The 24,075-nt window shown below is 36.7% G+C and overlaps 4 protein-coding genes across 4 annotated transcripts; 2 read left to right on the forward strand and 2 right to left on the reverse strand.

Moving 5' to 3' along the window:
• Nucleotides 1–571: 571 nt before the first annotated feature.
• On the forward strand, nucleotides 572–4,248 carry LOC149383886 (CDT1-like protein a, chloroplastic). The gene is made up of 8 exons (XM_089628261.1): nucleotides 572–791; nucleotides 992–1,238; nucleotides 1,322–1,441; nucleotides 1,609–1,834; nucleotides 2,317–2,988; nucleotides 3,240–3,420; nucleotides 3,514–3,604; nucleotides 3,943–4,248. The coding sequence occupies exons 2-8, from the start codon at nucleotides 1,039–1,041 to the stop codon at nucleotides 3,995–3,997; spliced, it is 1,545 nt and encodes a 514-aa protein (XP_089484387.1). The 5' UTR covers nucleotides 572–791; nucleotides 992–1,038; the 3' UTR covers nucleotides 3,998–4,248.
• A 2,023-nt stretch (nucleotides 4,249–6,271) lies between these two features.
• Nucleotides 6,272–7,532, forward strand: LOC149383887 (uncharacterized). Its single transcript, XM_089627936.1, has 3 exons — nucleotides 6,272–6,955; nucleotides 7,001–7,003; nucleotides 7,119–7,532. Exons 1-3 carry the CDS (start codon nucleotides 6,272–6,274, stop codon nucleotides 7,530–7,532), a joined length of 1,101 nt encoding a protein of 366 aa, XP_089484062.1.
• Nucleotides 7,533–7,729: 197 nt separating this feature from the next.
• LOC149383888 (uncharacterized) lies at nucleotides 7,730–9,277 on the reverse strand. The gene is made up of 4 exons (XM_089629460.1): nucleotides 8,862–9,277; nucleotides 8,681–8,776; nucleotides 8,447–8,602; nucleotides 7,730–8,350 (listed from the first exon to the last, which is right to left on the reverse strand). The coding sequence occupies exons 1-4, from the start codon at nucleotides 9,207–9,209 to the stop codon at nucleotides 7,988–7,990; spliced, it is 963 nt and encodes a 320-aa protein (XP_089485586.1). The 5' UTR covers nucleotides 9,210–9,277; the 3' UTR covers nucleotides 7,730–7,987.
• Nucleotides 9,278–9,289: 12 nt separating this feature from the next.
• LOC149383889 (uncharacterized) lies at nucleotides 9,290–10,900 on the reverse strand. Its single transcript, XM_089627937.1, has 4 exons — nucleotides 10,848–10,900; nucleotides 10,262–10,342; nucleotides 9,346–10,182; nucleotides 9,290–9,301 (listed from the first exon to the last, which is right to left on the reverse strand). Exons 2-4 carry the CDS (start codon nucleotides 10,337–10,339, stop codon nucleotides 9,290–9,292), a joined length of 927 nt encoding a protein of 308 aa, XP_089484063.1. The 5' UTR covers nucleotides 10,340–10,342; nucleotides 10,848–10,900.
• Between the last annotated feature and the right edge of the window lie 13,175 nt (nucleotides 10,901–24,075).

Genomic DNA, 24,075 nt, shown 5'->3' on the forward strand with positions numbered 1-24,075 from the left:
GGCGGCGAGGACCGGCGAAGCCGAGATGGTCGGGCTCATCTTGGCGGCGAGCGATGACGTGGAGGACAGCGGGGCGATGTTGCGGGCCCGCGATGCTGACGCACGCGACACGGCCCTGCACGTGGCGGTCCGGCACGGCTTCTCCGCCGTGGCTGAGCTGCTTCTTGGGCGCCACATGGTGGCGAGGCCTCCCATGGACTCGCCGAAGAGGAAGGCCGGTAGAGAGGCGTAATCAGCGCTCCGGCGAGTTTCGAGGAAGAAGGAGAGCGACGCGGCGGCGACGGCGTCCATGTCGCCGAGGTAGCCGCGGATTCCGTCGGAGCGGCCGTGGCCGAGGAGATCGGCGGCGAAGACGGCGTAGCCCCAGCGGGCGATGGAGATGCAGATCTTCTGGAAGAGCCAGGATGTGTCGGACATAATAGAACTAAATTTAATCGCATATTCCTAACGTGTTTTTGAGAAATGGCTATTTTACCAAACAAATGAAACTATGGCTATTTTGCAAAAGTCATAGTTTGGGATTGACTAATTCATACAATTTTTTCTTAAATCAAAGGGATGAAAAAAATGTAATTTCTTTAAGCAGAGGACCTTGTTGCAATTTTTCAGAATCCAATTTGAAAATAGCTTTGAAAATCTCCAACGGCAAGCTTTTTCCCCATCACTCCAGAACTGGAACACTGAAACCCTAAAACTCCCCAAGAACGAACAACCATTCCGTTCTCCTTCACATTCTACTAGAAACGATTCTCCTTCACATTATACTAGAAACGATTCGTTCTACATACCAGGTTACGAATTTCGCTCAAAATCGTTAATTTCCGAATTAATGATTATTTTTTTACAGTTTTTTCTTCTTCTTCTTAACGATTGAATACCAAGGCTTTATGATTTAGGTTATGCTAATTAATGTTCTTTTACATGAATTATTTTAGCTCGTATGACCATTTTTTATTATATTTATTCTCAGAATTACAATTTTGACTTTCAGGTTCAATATTTATATATATCCACTTTATCTATACTATTTTTTCAAGAATGGATCAACAGAAGAGAAATGATTTGTCCCAAGCTATGTTGGATTTCAAATGTAAAAAGATTCTTCCCACCACGAGTGAGAAATCGGGAGTTTCTGATGAAAAAGGTTTGGAGTCCAAGATGGCCTGTGAGACCCCAGTGAAGATTAGCGAGCCTTTGCCAAAAAAATCCCTGGATATTCGTGATAAACTTCCTGAAAAGTGAGCTATCTTTCTTTATGCCATATGATTTTTCAATTCCAAAGTATTCTTCTTGATTGAATCTTTTTTTTTTTTTTTTTCAGATACAGGAGTGTAGCAGAGTTGTTTGATTATATGAATTGCTCACTTAAGTTGCTTGGTTTGCGTAAAAAGTTGCTTACTTTTGAGAATGTTTCAGCCCAAATGGAGGTTTTCACTAAGAGGTACCGTAGATTTTCCACTCATTACCGTCGTTAGTTTCTTTGAACGAAGAGTAAGATAGTTTCATCAATGTTGTTTTCTTGAAGCTCAACTGTAATGGACTTGTTTTGAACGGAGAATTCACTTCTTGTTATGTTCTGTTTATTAAAGTGGGATTATTATTGGCCAGAACGTTTTTGTATCAGCATCTTGCACAGTTGAAGTATATAGTCCCAGAAGCCTTACAAATCGATAAGATTCTGACACACGACAAAAAGACTCTTTCCATGAAGCCTGATATGAAGATCAGCATTCTTTCTGATGCTGTGGAAGGCCACTCCGAAGTATCTGATTTCGTAGCACTGAGCCAACTTTTTTCTTCAAGGCTTTATAGATTCTCTACCACTCATCCAGAGGTATCTTTGTCATGACATTTATATATATATATTTTTTAATCCGGAAATACATTTGTATGGCCTAACCCATGGCCTAAAACACAGAGTTGGGAAATGACCAAGTCTAAGCTATAAGAACCTATTTGGTTGATTACAAACTTCTAAACTACGATCTATTTTTTCCCCTTCTATATTTATTTTTGGGTACTTTTCGATATATCAAGTAAAGAAACTGGAATGACATTTTTGGTTCAACAAATTACCAAATATCGCGCTTCTCAAAGAATTGGAGGATATTGATATCATGCGCTGATTTTCTTTGATCCGTATCTCTCTAATTCAAGGATTGGGTTTCGTTTTTATTGGGTCTTCTATGTGCTTTGCACCTGCTTATAAATTATTTGATTAGTAATCATAACAAATTAAATTTCTGTCAGAGCATGAAGATCTTAAGTATACATAACTTGTTCCTTTTTTTAAAAGTTTGTTTTTTATGTTGACAGGCTTGTGATGTTCCAGAGGCGATCTTGCCTGAGCCTTTCAACCAAAGAAGTCCAGTTGTTCCAGATGAGTTGCACATGGATTTCCATGGAAAATCCCAACCACGTTCTGCTGAAACAGTGATCTCGGAAAAAGCCAGCCCAGAGCCATATTTTGGAAGACGCTTCTCTGAGAATTCTTCTATTGATGAAAAACAGAAGATTGAAGTTTCAGCACCAATCAGACAATCTTTGTATAGCCCCGTGATTTACCAAGATACAAAAGCTACTCTGCCAGAGAATTCTGCCAGTACATATTCCGAACCCATTGTTCCAAAGCCTGAATCTCATAAAAACTACGACAAACTCTCCCTCAGTGAAAGCCCACTTCTCAAGTCCGAGTCTCACAGAGACGGTTTTGCGGTAGAAACTCCCTCACAGTCGATACCAAGGAGATTGGTCTCCAGTTGCGACAGAACTCACGAAATCACGAGCGGCCACGATTCGACTCAGAGTTGCAAGCCCGCGAAAAGGACTCTTGATTTTTTCCAATCTGAATGTGACGAACATGGATTTGATTTAAGTGGAAACAACCCGGAGTATGATCAATTCAGTGATCGAGCTATCTCTCAAGTTACAAAAGGAGTCTCTGAGGAAGGACGTAATCCTAGTTTTTCATCAGCACTACCAGATGAGGTTTGCTCATTCTTGCTTCCATTATTTTACAATCTGGTTGTTTATTTTCTAGAAGTTCACCGAGGGTCTTAACTAAAGCAACTTTTTCTGAACCCATACGAGAAGATAAACTATAGGCTCAGTTATTTTTTTCCTTTAAGTTATTTGAATCTGAAGTAGCTTTCGAGTGGCAATAATTTATAACCCTGCAAACACTATCTGTACATAGGACTCGATTGTTTTAATTTTATTTTATATTTTTATCTTATCAGGTAGAAAAACCCATTGATATTGGGAAACTAGGTGAATCAACGTCCCTGAATAGCTCTTCTAGCCTGGTTGGCAATGTTGCTTTGATTTACTCGATATTCAAGTCTGTCAACTTCGCCGCAATCACAAAAGAACAGCTTGTGTACAAGATAATTATTAATGGTTTGGATGTCATTGAGAGAAGTAAGTTCTAATGTTAACAACTATCATCGTTTGTCCGATTTATTTACAAATACCTCGTGAATGATGAAAAATGTTTCTATACCTTCTTTGCAGAAGTTGTTGAAGACCAGCTTGATCTCCTTGAGAGGCGTATTCCCGATTGGATTTGCAAAAAGATGGTTATGAGCGGAGATATTGTATACAAGTGAGTTACTCGAATATCATATCTCTAATCAACTAATGTTTTGTCGCGTGTTTTTTCTGCTTTAAATCCATTTCATGAGAAAAATATAAGAGGAAGAGCTTGATAAAACTATATGATATTTTCTTTCAATGTGAGTCGAGAGTATGTTTAGTAGAGAGTTGATAAGTTGAAGGAAAGAGAATAGTAGAGAGATCTTGAGGTTGAGAGTAAAGGGTACCAGTTTAGTGCTATTTTTGTTTTTGCTTATATCAATGAATAACTGATATCTCCAGATAATTTGTTTTCTTAGTTTTGTTTTATACTTCGGTCTTGATTGATATTGTGGTCTTGTGGTGCAGTATCAAGGATGAATTGGACCTGGACTCGATTCGAGCGAAGCTAACTAGTATTTGAGAACATAGATTGTAGGGCAGGCCTCGTAGAACTCAGATTATACCATGGGTGACTAAGTTATTGTCATCTTGATCGCGCCACGTATTTTATGCCGATTGAATTTTCGGTTCGCTCTCATTACTTGGACATTTTTTTTGTAAGCAATGGTCAATTTTAAGGATAAAAATGTCGGCTATTTATGATTGGCTAATGATTGGATTTCACTGAATACTAGTTTGCCAATGGAAATTTGACTTAATTTTTGGTGAAATTTAAAAATCCGGACTTTAAAATTCAACTTAGTTTCCGAATTTTATTAAATATATGTTGTTGGAAATTTCTTTGGTGGGAGGCTCTCAGCAAAATATATATATATATATATATATATATATATATATATATATCAGCGTGAACTTTTCAGAAAACGCATTTTTAGTGCTAAAATTTGTGGGTGCATTTCTGCCAGAAATTGGCAGTTTTAGCCTTCATGTTGTGAAAGAAATTGAATCCTAGTTTGTTTATTCATATAAACCGAAGTGTTTGTTTCTTGAAAAAATGGCATGAACTAGCCAATTCAAACTATGGCTTTTGCAAAATAGCCATAGTTTCATTAGGTTAGGCAAAATAGCCAATTGAGAGTACAAATACCATTACACCCTTTATAGTTTTGATATATAAGCTTCGGTTTCAAATTTTCGTCTCTTTTTCATTCTAATTTCGCTCAAACCAATTCACTCCAATTTTTTCTTTCAAATTTTCGCTCAAACTCTTTCCTCTCTTCCAGATCTCAATCAAATCTTCATTTCGACCCGCGACTTCATCATTTCGAACTTAATCTTCTTTTCATTTCGTCATAATCGTTCTTTCAGTTTCAGCGATCCTTTCTCGTTGTCGGCGAATTAATCTGATTTTAGCGTTCCTTCTCCGAGTTTGCGTTGATTCTCAGTCGTCGGCGAATTCATCAACGATTTTCGACGGCGAATTTCATTAATCCAGCAGGTCAGTTTGCGTTCATGCCTTTTCTCTGTATTTTTTTTATCTTCTATATTGTTGTGGATTTTTATATTTTTTTGTTGTATTCAATCTGTTAATCAGGAATTTTTCAATGGCATTGGTGACGAGTTCTATTTTTCTACCAGATTTTGCTAAAACAGGTCAGTTTCGTTCTTAGATTGAATTTTTTCAAGTTGTTTTTGTTTTTTTTTTGTATTCTGCGTTCATGAATTGGATTTCCAGGTTTTCATTAAATTTAATCCTGCCTGGATTAAATTTAATCCCGTCTTCATAAGCTTACATGTTGTCTTTATAGTTCGCTCGGATTAAATTTAATCTTGCCTTCACTATTTTTAATCTTCTGTTCGTAATGCTTTCATTCTGACTGGTTTGTTAATTTTGTTCATATTGTTCATGATCCTGGATTCCTTGATTTCGTTAACACTAATCAAGGTTTTCTTAATGTTAATCTACCTTTTCATTGTGTAGTTGATTTGTTCGAAGCTCTCGCATGTGTTGACGACGTTGGCCTTTCCGATGATGATTTGCAAGCTGTTTCAGATTTGGATGAGGTTGATCTTGTTGACAACCTGGAATTGAACAACATGCCGTCTAATTTTGATGTGAAGGAGGGTAGTATTTTTCTTGAAAAGACTCTATTGGTGAATTCTTTGAAGATGATATCAATCAAGAACAACTTTGAGTTCAAAGTTTCCCGGTCTAGCAAAAGCAGGTATTTCATAGTTTGCAACAAACAACCTTGCGATTGGAAGTTGAGTGCGTCCGTGTGTGGGGACTCGGGTGTATGGGTGATTAGAAAGTACCAAAAAGAACACACGTGCGTTGTCGAAGTAGTTTCAGCAAAGCATCGGCAAGCATCGGCGTCACTTATTAGCGAGTGTGTGAAGAGAGAGTTCTACAATGGTCGTGCAGGCCATATGGTTCCTAACGATGTTGTGGATCATATGCGGACGCATTACAAAGTCAACATATCTTATTTTACTGCGTGGAAAGGTCGGGATCTCGCGTTGAAAGAAGTTTTAGGTTCGCATGCAACCTCGTACTCACTTCTTCCGGTTGTTGCTGAGATGATAGCAGAAAAGAATCAAGGTATTCTTTTCCTCTTTTGGTTTCTGTCATTAATTGTAATCCAGGCTAGATTAAAGTTAATCTGACTGACAGTGTCATATTTTTCTTGAATTAGGAACTTATTATACTTTTGAGATCGAACCTTCCGGAGAATTTAGGAACTTCTTTATTGCGATCGGGGCTTCAATTGAAGCTTGGAAGCATACTCGCCCCATGATCTCCGTCGATGGAACATTTTTGAAAGGGAAATTTGCAGGGACGTTATTGCTAGCGGCTGCGATGGACGGTGATAACCATATCCTTCCATTAGCGTTTGGACTTGTTGATACGGAGAGTGATGCTACATGGCGTTGGTTCTTCGAACATATCAAGAACGTGTTCGGCGATCGCGCGAACTTGGTTGTGATATCGGATCGGAAGACGTCGATCCCCAAGGGAGCATTGGAAGTCTTCCCGTATGCGAATTACGGCGTTTGCATTCAGCATTTATGGGGTAACTTGCTGACGAAGTTTCGCCGTCGTAAACTTCGGCCACTTTTTCTCAAGGCTGCCAAGGCATACACGCACGACGAGTACGAGTATTTTTTCGACAAACTTAGTGACAAGCAGTCGGGAATCAAGGATTATTTGATTGAAGCTAATCCGGAATTGTGGGCTCGTTCCAAATTCCCGGGGAAAAGATATCAAGTCATGACAACTAACATCTCGGAGTGCATGAACGCTGTTCTACGAGAAAATCGGAGCTGGCCGGTAGCTTTCCTAGTCTTGGCTTTTAGGAAAAAACTACAGCAATGGTTTTATAGACGTATGTTGTCTTTTGAATCGATGAAGTCTCGGTTGACTTCTTGGGCGTATAAGCTCATATTGGAGAAGGAAGATGAAGCTCGGTCTACGAAGGTATGTGTCTTTATGTATGTTTTTTTAGTGTTTATGAATGTTTAGGCTGTTAAAACTGTTTCACATCGTAGTTTAATTCATATTTTCATGTGTTTAATGTAGGATTAATTTTAATCCATCCTGGATTAATCTTACTGACAATGCCATATTTATCTTGAATTAGGTCAATGAAGTTCATTTGATGCTATTCGAGGTGGTTGATGGGCAACGATCTGTTACTGTAGATATCCTGAACAGAAGTTGTTCGTGCTTGTTTTGGCAATTGGAAGAGATTCCTTGCGGACATGCCGTGGCCGCTCTTTGGATGAGAAAGCTCGACCCGATGAACTATGTGTCTTCATATTATACCAAGGAGACGTTGATGGCGACTTACTCCAGATGCGTCTATCCTGTAAACGAGAATCAAGCCTCATTGGTTCGTGTGGGTGATACAACCGTTATCAAACCGCCTAAGCTCAAGACTCTTCCTGGAAGGCCTCGGAAGAAAAGGATTCGCTCTTCGAATGAATTCAAACATGTGCATTGTGGTTCATGCGGTGAAGCCGGACACAACACTAGAACTTGTGCGAAGATCTAGGGTTCATTTCATTTCATTTGTGTATTCTTTTGGTTTTTGGTTTTTTGAATTTTTTTGCAATTATGTTGACTTTGGTATTGTTCATTTTCAATTTTGACATTCTAGTTTGATTCAGAATATTTGGAATAGATTGACATGATTAATTTTGTTCATAATTTCATGAGTTTAAGGTAGGATTAATTTTAATCCTGCCTGGATTTATACTTAACAATGAAATTAACTGACTAATCCAACCTTCAATGCCATGATACAAACAATGATAGAGAACTGAAAATAACCCAAATATTACTCTAACGATTCTGGATTAAACTTCAAAAGAAATTAACTGACTAATCCAACCTTCAATTCAACTATACAAACAGTGAAAGAGAACTGAAAATAACCTAAATATTACTCTAACGATTCTGGATTAAACTTCAAAAGAAATTAACTGACTAATCCTATTACATGTTTCTTCATTTTTTTATCATAGATTGAGTAAGGTTAAGGTTGAAGCTTGGCATGTCCTCGGGGGTAGGCGTCTCCACAGGCTGCTCCGTTGTCGTCTCCACGGCCGGCTTCTCGGGCTGATCTGTTGTTGTCTCAACGGCCGGCTTCTCGGGCTGCTCTGTCGTCGTCTCCACAGCCGGCTTCTCGGGCTTTTCTTCATTCTTCTTCAAAGCAGCCTTCTTTTGCCTTTTTTGTTTTTGCACATCGGGGTCCGCGGATCCAAACTCCGTTGTATAAGGCAGACACATAACAGCAGCCTTGTGTTGCTCGCGTTTCCGCGGTGACCGGCGGACGATTGGAGCTTCTCGCCTTGCAGCTTTTTTAAAAACCTGCAACAATTACATCAAAATAATCCTCTTTTCAGTGACTGAATATTTTTTAATCCTGCCTTCCTAAGAATTAATCCAGGATTAATGAACAATTACCCTCATCTTCAAATTTCCTTTTTGGAGTGTAACCATTTGACCTATGCCATCCTCGCCCCGGGTTGAAACCTGTTCTGCCACCGCAGTGTCAGCCCTTTCGTTCTCCTTCACCGTTGCCGGGTCGATTGGAATCTGTTCAAGCATCTCGGTGTTGAGCTGAAACAAATTAATCCAGGGTTCACTATTAATAATCCAGGTTCCAAACACTAAAAAATATTTGTCGAGTTTTCAAACCTGTATAGTTGATGTCGCTGGGTCGATTGCAACCCTTTCGGTGTCCTTCATTGTTGGTGGGTCGGTTGGAATCTCTTCAGCCCTCTCGGTGTTCAACTGAAACATTAGTGTTCTAGTTAACATTCTTTATTAGGCATAATTTGAAATTTATACCAAATAAACAAACTTAAGTATTACTTACAGTAGTTTGTATGTCGTTTACAATGTAGTTCATATCGTCGAAGTCAGAGATGTGGGGCGATTGTGAGGCGATGCCGGCGTTTGATGATTCCGCCATACTTTTGTCTTTTATCTTTAGTACCATTTGATGGAGTGCATTGAGTTTGGTGTCGAGTCTGTCCAATCTCTTCTCCAATCTCATCTCCATTGCTTTCATAGTAGTGAGTATGACATCTTCACGCACTGCAGGCATCGGTGTTGACGGTGTTGACGGTGCTTGTTGTTGTGGTGTATGCACCGAGTCCTCATCGCAACTCTCCTGTTGTTGTCCTTCGGGTGCTGGCTGCATCGTGGTTAGAAATGGCTCCATGTACTCCTTATTCAATTCAGCCCTCGTGCACTTGATTTCGACCAGCGATAGCTACATTTAACAACATAATCCATCATAGATTAAATATAATCCTAGATTAAAACATATATTTTCTAACAAAAACATGAAAACATACCGCTGGGTTGTCGAAAACCTCCTCTGACAGGTTGAAGAAGCTGGGCGCGAGGTTGAAGTTCCACCGTAAAATTCGGGGCAGCTTCATTGTTCGCAACTTTGTTGCGAATCCTCTCTCCAACAGCAATGGAATTGTTTCATAAGCCCACACTACTAGGGCATGAACAAAACCACCAGCATCGTATGCTTGGAGCTTTCCCGTCTTCAATGTTCGATGCTTCTTCATCGTCTCGAGGAGTTTTTTGAAGCTCTCTAACCCCCATGGATAATTCGCAAATTTGTCGGGATAGTCAGCAAGCTCTAAGTATTTTGGGTCGCAACTCACTGAATGTTGGCAAGGCAAAATCTGTGTGTACAGAATACACAGATTTGCGAGCTTGACCTTCTCTTCACTTGTTGCGCTCAACGAAGAATTGAACACCGTCAGAAGGCTGTTTACGGATGCAGTCTTGTTGTTGAAGAACTTCTCGACGATTGTTACTTGTGGTGTAGCCTCTATGTCATCTGTATCGTCGTTGTGTTTGCAGAGCAGCCCAGAACAGATTGCGAACTCCCTTATACCAAACTTTGCAATCTGTCCGTTGAAGTTGAATGCCAGCTCATTTGTTTTTGCAGCATGGCATTGCCGCAGGAGCAGCTGGTGCACAATCTTCCCCGGAAATGCGCTGTTTTCGATCTCTAGCAAGTGACCGAAGACCCCATTTTTCACTGACGTGATCTCTTCGTCACTCAGCTTTGACAGGATTCCTTTAATCCCATCGAGTCGTGTGTGTGTATTTATTTTGGCTTGGCTATTCCATGCTTCTCTCGCAATCACGAAATCGCTCAGGTCGCGCGACTGCACAAAAGAGACCAGATTAAAATTAGACTAGCCTGGATTAAAATTTTATTTATTAAAGATTCAAACAATTACTTACTTCTGTAGCCTCTTCTTGGCTTGTCAATGCAGCTCTCGCTTCTTCATTTCTTGCCGTTGATTGCCTTGTTTGCCTCATTATCTGCTTCAACGTTGCCAAAGAAAATATTAATCCATGCTAAATCCAGGTTACCTTAATAGGATTTGTTCTTGATCTCTAGCAAGAAATCATACAATCAACACCTACAAAAATCACACAAGCTTAAGGCCACGATTAATCATCCAAGTTTAATCCAGCCTACTTTAATATTAATCTAGGGTTACAAAAACCGCAATCAACACCTACAAAAATCACACAAGCTTAAGGCCACGATTAATCATCCAAGTTTAATCCAGCCTACTTTAATATTAATCTAGGGTTACAAAAACCGCAATCAACACCTTCAAACTCACACAAGCTTAAGGCCACGATTAATCATCCAAGTTTAATCCAGCCTACTTTAATATTAATCTAGGGTTACAAAAACCGCAATCAACACCTTCAAACTCACACAAGCTTAAGACCACGATTAATCATCCAAGTTTAATCCAGCATCCTTTAATATTAATCTAGGGTTACAAAACTAAAACGAACGAAATTTACTTACAGCTAATTTGGTTTGGTGAATATTGAAGACCGGAGATGGATTGAAGATTATAGGCGGCTCACGACGACGTCTCTTCTTCCTCGGCCGTCGCACACACAGGTGTCAGGATTCGCGAACTAATCGAGAGCAGCGAAGGCAGACGTGCGAGAGAAAGACTGACGACGGCGACGCTGGTCATTTCTAGGGTTTCGACGAGAGAATTCGCTACGACGGCGACGCTGGTGATTTCTAGGGTTTTGTCGAGAGCTAGAGAGACAGAGTCGGGGAATATCGTTCAAAATCGCCAGACAGAACGAGAGAATTAGGAAAAGAATCGAGAGAATTCAATAATTGGGCCGAGGGGCATATTTGGGCTTTTAAAAAACTTGGGCTAGTTTGCTTAGACTTGGCAAACTTTGGCTATTTTGCAAAATGTTAAGTTCTATCGGGCTATATGGCCGCTTGACCCTTGTTTCTTAAACGTACTTCGTTTATACTGAATTTTTTTTTTAAAATTATTTTTTAATTTGTTTTAAATATGAAATAAATATGGCTGTTTTATCTCAAGAAAAATACTTGATTGATGATTCATGACAAGAAAATACCACATATGTTAGAATTTGTTATTATAGATTTGTGTATTTTTTATAAAACGAATTTTTTCAATAATTAGCTGATTTTAATGATTCACAATTAAGAAAAGAGATGATATATGCAATAAGCCTTAATATTTCAGTGATGATAAACGTGGTATAAGAACTTTCATCAAGTGTAAAGTACGTATAGTATATTTTTCTTAAATAATGAAAAGAAATAGCTAAAGCAATGTCCATCTAAGTCAATTTATGATTCACATTGCGTATAGATGTAATGTTATTGAATTTTGGGTTCCCACATGTTTCATGATGGTTGAGTAGCGTATATCTTGAGGATGATATTTTATTTTACAAATGGTGAGAAAGGGAAAAAATTTTTCTTCATAGAGTTGGTTAAAAGCCTGCGTACAATATTATCCATAGACAAACTAGCTTGACGATTGCACACTATTTGGAACGAGTGTGGTAATTTATATATTATATTTAATGATCATCACATGAAGTTAAGGAAGAGATCATAGTCAACTTGCGATAATTGCGCCATACGTTGATTTGTACTTGACCAATCAATTATAATGGCAATGAAATATATAATGAGTCTGTTTGGCGCAACATTTTTTTTTTTTTTAAATAAACGGATTTCCATTCAGAAATGGGTAAAATACCTAAAAATACAGGAGAATTACATCTTAGTACAAGGAACACAACAAACCTAAGTCGAAGTGAATCTAACACTAGGTTCATATAATCGCGCAACTTTGTGCATACTTCCAACAAGAGGAAGAACAGCGAGCACAAGAGAAATCGAGCACACATGGCTCTTTCAAAATATCCATAACGGATGATGGAGAAGTCCAATCAACCTTGATCCGATGACCAAGAAGAAGATGATTCTTCTGCCTGCATAGAAAAAACTCTAACAGGAAATCCATAACGGAAAAGGGGACAACGGCTAATCCGCATCCATAATAAACCAAATCAAGCAAATCACAATAATAAAATAAAAGTTTCACACACAAACTAAAGCTAAAACTAAAAAGAAAAACTAAAAACGGAACCAGAGTCCGGCACACGAGAGCCAACACCGATACGATGGGAGGATGATGGCCACGAGGAGCCACGTCACGTTGTTGTTGCCGATGAACCACGTTGCACCACTGTCGCCGAGGAGCCGAGCCCCTCCGCTGTCGTCGAGGCACAGAGACGTGCTGCCTTTGCCGTGGGACGAGCCGCACCACCGTCGATGGGGAGCGGAGCCACTTCGCCACCGAGGCTCCGAGGTGCGCCACCGACGCAAAGAAGACGAGCCGCACCGCTGTCGCCGAGGGGACGAGCCTCCGTCGCCGAGGACCCGAGCCCCTCCGCTGTCGTCGAGGCACGGAGACGCGCTGCCTTCGCCGTGGGACGAGCCGCACCACCGTCGATGGGGAGCGGAGCCACTTCGCCACCGAGGCTCCGAGGTGCGTCACCGATGCAGAGAAGACGAGCCGCACCGCTATCGCCGAGGGGACGAGCCTCCGTCGCCGAGGACCCGAGCCGCCATGCCTCTGCCTCTGAGGAATCGCGCTGCAACACACCGCCTCCAACACCATTCTCTTCAATCGACTCCCTTTACCGATCTCTATCCGTCGTACCTCCTCCCCCTAAGCCGACACCCAATCGGTGACCGAAGTCTCCGTCGGATCTGGCCTCAGGGGAGAGATTTAGATCTAGATCTGGAAAACTTTTTTGGTAGATCTAGATCTGGTTTTTGGGTTCTTCAAGCAGAGAGAGGGAGCGGGCTATGCTGACGTTTTTTTGTTTGGCGCAACATTCAAACCGATCATTTCATTCAAATCCTCTCCATTTAATATGACAACCGAATTGGCTATTCAAATTTGAATTTTAAATGAATGTCCGAGAATTTCATAAACTATAAATCCTAATTGTTTTACTTGTTGATAAAAGAAGATGATTATTTATTTATGGGTTATTAAGTTATATAGCCACACGGATATAGTGGATTGAGATATAGCCCACCTTTGGTTAATTTCTTGTAAATAGCCAAGTAAACTTATTAACAAATTAATAAAAGCCTTATTTAACAAAACCAAACATATATTTTAGATAGTTAATAGGCTGTCACGTATGCAAGTTGGCTATTTACAAATTATTTATCAAAGGTTGGCTAATTTACAATTCCTATAGTTTAGGTGGCTTACGTAACCAATTTTTTGTTTATTTATTTATTTATTTTGTTACTATGATTAATAATAAATTTATTAAAATCTATAGTTCATTTACATATAATACATTCATATTCGTATTATATATATATATATATATATATATATATATATATATATATATATATATATAATAAACTAATATGTTTAAAACGATAGACATTATAAATGAGTTTAATTCACCTATCTACTAGAATTAAAAATAATGGTCAAAATCTCATTTAAGCCCACTTTTAATGACTTGAATGATTTTTAATTTTTTTTTTTTTAAAACACATAAAATCATTTAACCAACTTATTTTAATGAATGGTCCATTAATATCATGTCAAACACCCTCAATATTTGTTGTAGTGAATCTCGTTCAATTTTTCCTTGACTAAATATCATGCCTGAATATTTCCCCTTTTTAGTTTGACTTAGATTTTAGATGCGATATGTCGCATTTAATGTTGCATCTAAAAGCTAGGTCAAATCGATTCATTAGATGAACGCTTGTTGCTTTTTAAATGACTTTTAGATAAGATATTTCGACTTTTAGATGCGACAAATGTCGCATCTAAAAGCCTCTTTTATCCTAATGTACTCAAGTTTGACAGCTCCACAACAAATCAAATAGGAATAGAATTTACTTGCATTACAATGTTACCAAGGATATTTTAAACAGAAACGTCGTGACCATACTTTTTTTGTTAAAGGAATGTTGCATTTTCAGTGATTACTGGACTCTTTAATAATAATTCTTCAGAGAGAGGCCGAAACCTCACTCACAACTAGAATACCATTGCCTTTTTTTTTTTGTAGAAGTGTTGGTAGTTTTTTTTATATCTTTACAAAAAATTCTTACAAACTTTTGGAACGAATTCATGAAGCTCGTAACGGAAAAATTACTAGAAAAACCGTTTTTTGTGTTTAATGCGGAAAGATGAATTCAAAACAATTTTAATTCAAAACACTTTTTTTTATTTAGTTTTTGTACTCGTTTTAGCTCTCGAGAAAAACTAATTAATCTAGAAGAAGGTGCGGTTAGCAAAACAACCTTAAGGCATAATGAGATAAGAAATCACTTATTTTATTTCTCACTATTTGATTTTCCACGCCGGTGGACAATCTTCGTGTTCTTCATGTTCCTCACGTTCTTCGTGCCCTTCGCGTTCCTTGCATTGTGTTGGATCAACACCAAGTCTACCAAGTCGGTTCTTTGAATGGGATAGAACCAAAGCGTGGGCCAACTCTTTATCACTAATTATTCCAACAAGGTGTTGGAATGATTCTTTTTTTTTTTCTTCTTTGGGAAGAGGTATAGACGAATTTTCTCAAGGGGGGGGGGGGGGGGGGGGGGGAACCAGGGGAAACGGACTTCTAGAAATTCCAAGTGTGGAACAAGGCTATTGGACAAATTTTGCAGTATCTCAATCTCCCTATTTATAGCGTTAGCTTAGCCATATAGAATAATATGAGATATATATTCTATAGACAGAATAAATCAAATATCTTTAAGATACTTTTATAAATAAAATATTCAGGTCATATCTAATATTTATTAAATTCTTATATTATAATATATTATTCAGGTATCTGAATAACATAGAACATCTTCATGATATTCTCATTAAATAAAATGAATATATTATTTGTTTCTCACAATAAGATATACTATTCTATAAATAGAATAATAGGGAATATCTTGATGATGCCACATGACCTAGTAATTTCATAAACACGGGCACTCAGATCTAGAAAAGGTCGGAATTTTCGGTTCCAGCCGTCCAGAGCGGCCCACGGAGTATACAGGAAATACCAAGTACAACCTGGAAACGTTTGTATTAATCTCCAATCCCGAGATTACATATTTCTCATGTTCGCCGTGGCGGAGAACTGCTTATTAATTTATATTTAACGGTTTTCTGCATTTGTCATTTTTTTTTAATCGTCAATTTCCAGCATTGGAACGGAACTATCCTGACAACCAGAACCTTTTGATCCATTAAACACCGGAAAAAGCATTTGGCTGGAACCGGGAGGGAAGTTCCAGCCGAACGCCCAAATTTAATTGTGCTTGATAGTATCTCTATCTCTCTTCACTCGTTATATAATTATAATAACGGTATTGCTATTCGGTACGACTCACGAGCTTGAATGACCCACTCAGCATTTAACACGTGGACGTTTAATGCTTTTTGGTGTCCACGTGTTAAATGCTGAGTGGGTCGTTCAAGATCGTGAGTCGCGCCAATAATCAATACTGTTATAATAAAGGATGATTCTAGCTTTATCATTTTTATTTTCATTTTTAGTATCAAATTCAATTTTGGTATTTCCTCCAGCAACCCTAGAACTCGAAAGTATTTATTTCATTATGTATTTATTCCTGCTAGTGGGTCGTCATCCACATTGCTAAACGTCAGAATAAACGTCATTATGTTTTTGGATAGAGTTGTTATTCTACCATCTTGAGGTATTAATTGATTTGTGATTTATGTGTTTGATTGGAATTCGATTAATTATATTAAATGCTTTAATACGTTTGGTTGTTTATGCTAACAGCCGTTTGAAATCATAGATTATAGTCACACATTTTCAATTTTTTTTTTTTAAGTATTTTTGCTATCAATTGAGATCGAACCAACGACCTCTCTGCTTATCGACTATATTATATTAGGTATCAGTACACACATTTTCATTTGAACGGTTAATTTCTTTGTTAGGTAATATAATATTAAGGTACACATTTTCACGATAATTCCATCCAATTACTTTATAGAATGGCTAATTTCGCAAAATAATAATAATAATAATGAGGACCATTTTGGTTATAATAAATAAAAAAAAAAAAAAAAAAAAAAACTCCACATCGTGTGAAGCACGGTCAATCTATTTTTTGGGATTATTCCTAAACTATTACCTCCACACTATTTTTTGACCAAAATCCAATATGTCTAAATTAATCCAAATATATGACTTTCATTTTGTTTAACTTACTCTTTTACCCTTTTTTTACTCTCCCACTCATTTGTCATTCTCTCTCTCTCTCTCTGCTACAACGATTTTATCTTCTTCTTTGATGTGTGTTCTTCAATCAATAGCCAAACCCTAAAATCAAAACTCAAATCATCGCCGGAGAAAACTGGTACTACTTGAAGAAGCTTATCAACGACGTCCACAACAAGCTGGTGTCAACGCACAACACGGAGCGAGGAAGCGGTGCGGCTCGGCTTCCGAATCGAGCGGAAACCAGCTCGACGGAGACGATCATCGAGCTCCAACGCATTCGTTGCTCAGTCACGCCTGGCGGGATTTGAAACTCGCCGTTGCTCTCGACTCCTTTGGTTAGGCATGGGCGAAGAGGATTCCGGTGCCGTCGACGGCGAGGTGGGAGGAGCTGAGGTGGGCCGGGGTCGAGGGCACGACAGCGGTGGTCGGAGGAGGCATAGCTCGGCGACGTCGTTTGGGAGGCCTGGGATCAGCTCTTGATCTCCTCCTTCCGACGGTGATGTTTTTCTCATTGTTGCCATTTTTGTCTTCAATGGCTTCTCCGTTTGGCATGATTTTTTTTTTTTCACCTTAGTTTGAACTTATTTGATTTTACCCATTTTCTTGGTTTCAATGTGGGCAAAGTTCATATTTTTTTCTACTGATATATTTTTTACATTTCATAAAAATTGATTTTTTTTCTTTTTTGCTGCTATATTTTTGTTCTTCTTTCTTTCGCGGCTGCGTTTTTTATTCTGTTTGCTTTTGATTTTTTTTTTTTGTTATTCTGATGACTTTTTTTTTTCTGTTCTTCCTTGTTGTGTCTCTATTGACGATAAGTATGATTACAACTTACACAGGCACAATCATAAAATTTACACGCCTAATATATTGGTGATGCATTGTTGCGGATTTATTATAAATATCTATCAAGTGGATATAAAAGTCATTATTTGGTCTCAGGTTGAGCAGCTCAAATATTTCATACCAACACTGTTTATAGTTTATATTGTTTTATTGAAATTTTTGTCAATTTATTGACATGAATGTCAATAATCTTCAAAATTCGGGAAATTTCTTTGAAGATTTATTGACATCATCGTCAATAAAATTTTGTCATGTCAATAAATCTTCAACATACCATATTCTATGAAAATTTATTGACAACGATGTCAATGAATCTTCAAAAGATTTTTCAGAATCGTTTGAAGATTAATTGACATTCATGTTAATAAAAAGACAAATATACAATAAATCTTTAAAAAAAAACTTTTTTTAAAAAGATTTTTCAAGTTTCCAAAAAAAAAATTCATAATATTGACAATGTCAATAAATCAAATATATAATTTTGAAAAGTTTCTGAAAATTTATGGATTTTTGTTGAAGAATATGCATTTTTATTGACATCTATGTCAATAAATTTTCAAATGAATTTTCCAGAATCGTTGAAGATTTATTGACATTAATATCAATAAAAATGCATATTGATGTCAATAAATCTTCAAAGGAAACCCAGAAACGTTGAAGATTTATTTACATTAATGTCAATAAAAATGAATATTTATTGAGATCAATGTCAATAAATCATCAACGAAAGCCCATAAATTTTCAGAAACTTTTCAAAATTTTCCAGAATCTCGAGAATCGTTTTTTCTTTGTTTTTTTAACTTCAACACCACAGAAATTCAACGACTTAAACACTTTTAATATGACCAATTTTTTTTCATGAAAATCTCTAACCCTAAACTGAAAAAACAAAGAGGAACCCAAACAAAGATGATGAACTGAAAAACGAAGAGAAGAGAGGGAAGAGAGAGGGACGTGAATAACTCATCCCATTAATCCAAAAATAAAAAAAGAAAGTCAAATAATTAAAGGGTAAACTAGCAACGTAGCCATTTTGAAACATGGTTTTTGGAATCTATCTAACGTTTGGTAAATTTTGCAATCTAGCCATTTACTGAAATTTATGGATATAAAATACCTAATTTACCATTTTTCTTATACTTACTTGATCAAAACACTAGCCCACGTTTGACCGGTTTGAATTGTATACAGCCAATTAATTTCAGATTTTTTCGCAATTTAATTGGATATTTAACTAATTTAATAGGAGATTCGGTGATGTAATTAAAAGAGAAAAATTTAATGCAATAAATGCACAAAAAATTTACCATAATTAACAGAAATTAACAAATCAGCGGAGATTAACAAAAATTTACAAACATTTACACTGTATTTGCTTACACGGCTATAATTTCAGCAATTTAATTTTAGCTTTTTGAATTCATAATATGAGATTCGGTGATGTAATTAAAAGGGAAATGAAATATTTATTTGATTGAATAAGTCAAACAAGATAATGAATACACGTAATTATGATAAAATCTCATTCAAAATTAGAAAATAAATTTGGAAAACAAAAATACCGTATTAAATGCGTATTAAAAGAAAGGAAAGAAATCGGCTCTACCTGCACATATGTAAATTTACCATAATTAACAGAAATTAACAAAGCAACGGAGATTAACAAAAATGTACGAACATTTACACTGTATTTGCTTACACGGCTATAATGTTCATTAAAGAAAAAAACGCTCAATAACTAACTTTGTCAAGTATATAATTTTTTTTAAAATTCGAAATATAAACCGAATATAACAAATTCGGCTACAAAACCAAGTTTCAAAACGTGGGCTAGTATTTTTGAAACCAAACCAAGGCTAATATAGTAAATACCATCTTACATAAATATGACACATCATCAAATTTGGCTAGATTCGAAAATTAAACGAAACGTTGGCTAGATTACAATTGCAACGTTTGATGTGGCTTAGATCGACTAATTTTTCATATTTAAATAAGAAAGAAAATCAAATGTTATTAAAATTAAAGGTATTTTGGTATTTAGTGAAAATAGGTAGTCATAGTTTAGGATTTATTTGGGTTTAGTAGATTTTGGTCCAAAATCTTGGTACAAGTCATAGAATAGGAATAATCCCTTTATTTTTTTGCCTTAGAGCTTTAGAATGGAAAATGGCCGGTTCTAGTAGTGATTTCATTGTTTTGGACCAAAATATAGAGTAGCTTGTTTTTTGACACTTTTAGTAGTGTTTTGAGGAGAGAGAATAGTTTGATACCCGGTTTGCCCTTTAATTTGTAATTTTGTTCATTCAAGCCACAAACCAAAACTTGCTCAATAAGAATTCTCATACATCTTGTTTATTATGCCATGACCAGCTCTCTCTCTCTCCTATCTTTTTTCCATGCGTGTGAAGGACATTTCATCTTCCTCCATGAGCTGCGTCTCTCTGAAGTGAAGCTCAGCTCTCCGGCCACCTCATCCTCGTCTAAAAGTAAGTTTCTTTCGCCCATCGTCGCCGTCGTCTTCTCTCCTCTCTTTTTGTTTCTGGGTTTTCGTTCATCCTCGTCGGATTTTTGAGTTTATGGGTTTCGGAGAGCATGTTTGTTCAACGTCATCATCGTGCATCTTAAAAGAAAGCTTCTTTTTCGTCATTCATCTTTGTTTTCGTGCGTTTGTTGTCTGGGTTTTAGATCTGTGTCGTTCTGGGTTTGTTGGTGCCATTACCCGTCGTCTCTGTGTTGTTTGTTGCTGGGTTTGTTTGTGTGTTGTTCTTCATGTTTTTGGATGTTTGAGTTTTTTCGCGTTCTTGAATTGTAGACATACATGTCTACAGTCTCAGAAATTGTAGACTGTCCCCGTTATACATCGTATTGTAATTGTAGACATATAGGTCTACAGCTTCAGCTGTTGTAGACATATAACTCTATAACTTCCGTTGTTGTAGAAGTATTAGTCTACAACAGCTGAAGGTGCCTATATGTCTACAATTACAATAATTGTAGACAATATATAATTGTAAATATATTATATCTACAAATATTCTTATTGTAGACATTTAATTTTTTTCATACACGATAATAACAAAATTGGATATGCGTTTTTTCTATGCAGGAATGTCAGAAATATATATATATATATATATATATATATATATATATATATATATATATATATTTATGAAGCACGGTGGTATATGGGTCGAACCCACAGTATACGTCGAGGGAGAAAATTTGGGTATTATGGTGTCGTCTTCGGTGAACAAGTGGAGGGCTACATTTCGCATTACTATAGTGCAGAGTACTGGAGGGCAAGTTATGCAGGTGTCCATATCCCCATGGTAATATTTAGACGTGGACTATTCCCCCCGAGGTCGTGAATTTTGTAATTCAGCCTCCGACACACAGAGCACATGCCGTCACTAGACCGAGGAAGAGACATATACCTTCTCAAGGGGAAGAGCCTATTCGTAGGAAGTGTTCGCAATGTGGAGAAGTTGGTCACAACCGGACTACATGCAGCAGTCAATTTCCTTTGTCCGAGGGGAATGGATGAATTATTTCCGGATTTAAGAGTTCAACATACACATGTACTTCTCAAATTCCGGCTGAGTGTACGCATTTGAATAACTACTTATGTGATAGAAGTTATTAATTTATGTATTTTTACGTCTTGAATGCATTACATGATAGAAGTTGTTCAAATTGTAGACATCATTGTCTACAATTAAACTGATTGTAGACATTTATGTCTACAATTGTGGTGATTGTAGACATTTAATGTCTACAATCAGTTCAAATTGTAGATATATATGTCTACAATCACCACAATTGTAGACATCACTATACACATCTGTAGACACACCCATAACAAAACAAAATCATACCGAAGCCATACAGTCATAACAAAACAAAACAAAAGCATACCAAAATATATAGCAGTGTTTAGGCATTCAAGCTTCAAATTGTCATACAAAACCATACAAAAATATAAAACATAGTTTTAAAAGTAACTTCATAGTTTGAGATTTGAGTTCATGTAAACATAAAAATCCTAGCCCAAAGATGTCGAAAACTCGTCGTCAGATTCGTAGCCGGTCGCAAGTTTCACCGCCCCATGGTCTCCTCAAACTTGTCCAATGCGTCAAAGAAGATGAAGTTATGGTCCACAATCTCTTCTTCAGGGACAAATCTTACAAATCCCTGCATATGTCAAGAAAAAAACATGAAACTCTACACAAACAGTCCTCATATCACCAGAACTATATCTACACAAACAGTTCTCATACAAAAAACATTCTACAATTTCTTGTGACTGTAGCCATTTATATATACAGTTCATATAAATGGCTACATTCACAAGAATTATAGACATAAAGGTCTACAATTCCATAAATTGTAGATGTCGAAAAAAAAATCTACAACAAAAAATGGTGTAAAATTGTAGACATAAACATCTACAATTCTAGTGACTATAGCTATAAATGTCTACAATTACATAAATTATAACCTATGAAATCTTCAACACACAGAAAATGCAAATCAAAGAATTCTACAATCACATACATAATAACCCAAATTCAGCTTTGCATGCCATAAAAAATTTACCCAAAATGCTCAAAGTGAAGAAATGTACCTCATTTACAGTTGCTTTTCGTTTTCAGAGCTCAAATGGCGATGTCTCATCTTAATTTGACGCCGGCAATTCAGTGACTGGTTTTGGTTTCTTCACTCGATGAGACGTTGTTGGCTTCTTGGCGGGAGACTTCTTCGCTAGAGAGACTTTTCTTCAGCGGCGTCAAGACCTTTCTTCGTCGTCCTCGGATTCTTCCGAACCGGCGCGCGTTTTTTGGCCGTCATTTTCTGCGATTTTTTTTTAGCTTTGAAAAAAGGTGATTCGTAGAGATTTGAAAGAATAATGAAGATTAGGAACGAACTTGAGATATTTAGGAGAGATTAGCAACGAACCCAGAGATTTCGGCGACGTGGATGAGGATTTCCGCGATTTCGGCGAAGTGGGTGAGGGTTTTAGAGAGAGAAAGAGTCGGAGGAGACATGAGAGAGCGTGAACCAAGAAGATAAAAATGGGTTTCATTTGAGTTTTGAAATATTAACTGACGCTATTGTTTAATGAGGTATTTTCAAAACAAAAAATAAAGTCAATGGCAAATATGTACTTGCTCACTTAAACAACTACTAAAAGTGTCCAAAATAAGAAACTCTATATTTTGGTCAAAACTATTGAAATGATTACTAGAACCGGCCATTTCCCCTTTAGAATCAGTAAAACCTGATCAGGCCCAAACGAATTGGAAGGCCCAAATGAATATAAACCTTGATTTAGAGTGGTGGGCTTGTGCATAGTGGGCCCGACTGAAAAAAACCCAAATTGGGAATGTAATGCTGCAAAACGCGCGACTTTACATATAATAAGAGCATCTTTAATGGTAAGCTAAATGTCATATTAGCTTATCATGATACATAGTTCTCATTGGTTGAAAAAAAAAATGGGATCCATTTTTTGCTAAGTTAATGGTTAAGCAATTTGCTCTATAGAGCCAATTTGCTAAGCTAAATCAATAGCTAATATGCAAAACAATAATAAGCAAGTAGCTTAAAACTTTTGCTATTTACTAGCAAATCCCTCAAATTGCTAAGCAAATGACCATTAAAGATGCTCTAAACACTCGTGCGGTCTTTTCTTTAATTTTGTATAAAATATCTATTTGAAACTTATTAATTAGTAAAATAGCTAAAATTATAACTTTTCAACAAAATAGTCAAATTTACATTTTCATATTTTTTTTTACATTCAAAATTAATTTTTTTTTACGATTATTATAAACAATTTATCACTTTCAAAAAATGAATTTTTAGAAAAAAAATTTAAAAATCAAAATACTGTACATTTTAGCTATTTTAAATTAAGACAAACTTTAACTATTTTACAAATTTATAATTTTAAATTGACTATTTAGCTACATCATTCTTTTTAATATACAAAGATACCGTATTTGGATAGCCTAAGTACTAATTAAAAATATACAATCCAGTACTGATTAAATAATTAATCCATGATATGATAGAATCGGTGTGCAACCAGGGAACGGAACTTATTAGGGAAAAAAAATATAAAATTGCTGAGACCTGAAAATATCCCTATTTTATATATATTTTGCTAGCTGATGAGACACCCACTGTCTTCCACTAACAGGATTCACTGTTTACTTTTTTTTTCGGCTTTTTTTTTTTTTTTTTTTTTTTTTTTTTTTTTTCTGGGCTTGTGTTGTTCGGCTTCCTTATCTTTTAGGTTCATATGATTTGTGGTTTGAGTGTTGATGAAAAAAAGACTTATTCCAAACGGTCTCCGCAATTCAAGGTAGCTATTTACAAACATATCAACAATATTGCGTTATAACAAAGTACAAAATATTGTGATTTTTTTTTTTATAAAAAAAATAAAGAAGATTAATGAAAAAATATATTGTATACTTAAGCCACTAATTAATCTTACATGATTATGTTCTAACGGTTAGCTTCAATACAATCAGCTTTTTATTACCGTTTGTTTTTCTCTTTTTCTTTTATCTTTAAAG

This window comes from Urtica dioica, chromosome 10, assembly GCF_054948205.1.
Source record: "Urtica dioica subsp. dioica isolate 48M chromosome 10, U.dioica_male_clone48M_v1_H2, whole genome shotgun sequence".
NCBI classification, from domain to species: Eukaryota; Viridiplantae; Streptophyta; class Magnoliopsida; order Rosales; family Urticaceae; genus Urtica; species Urtica dioica.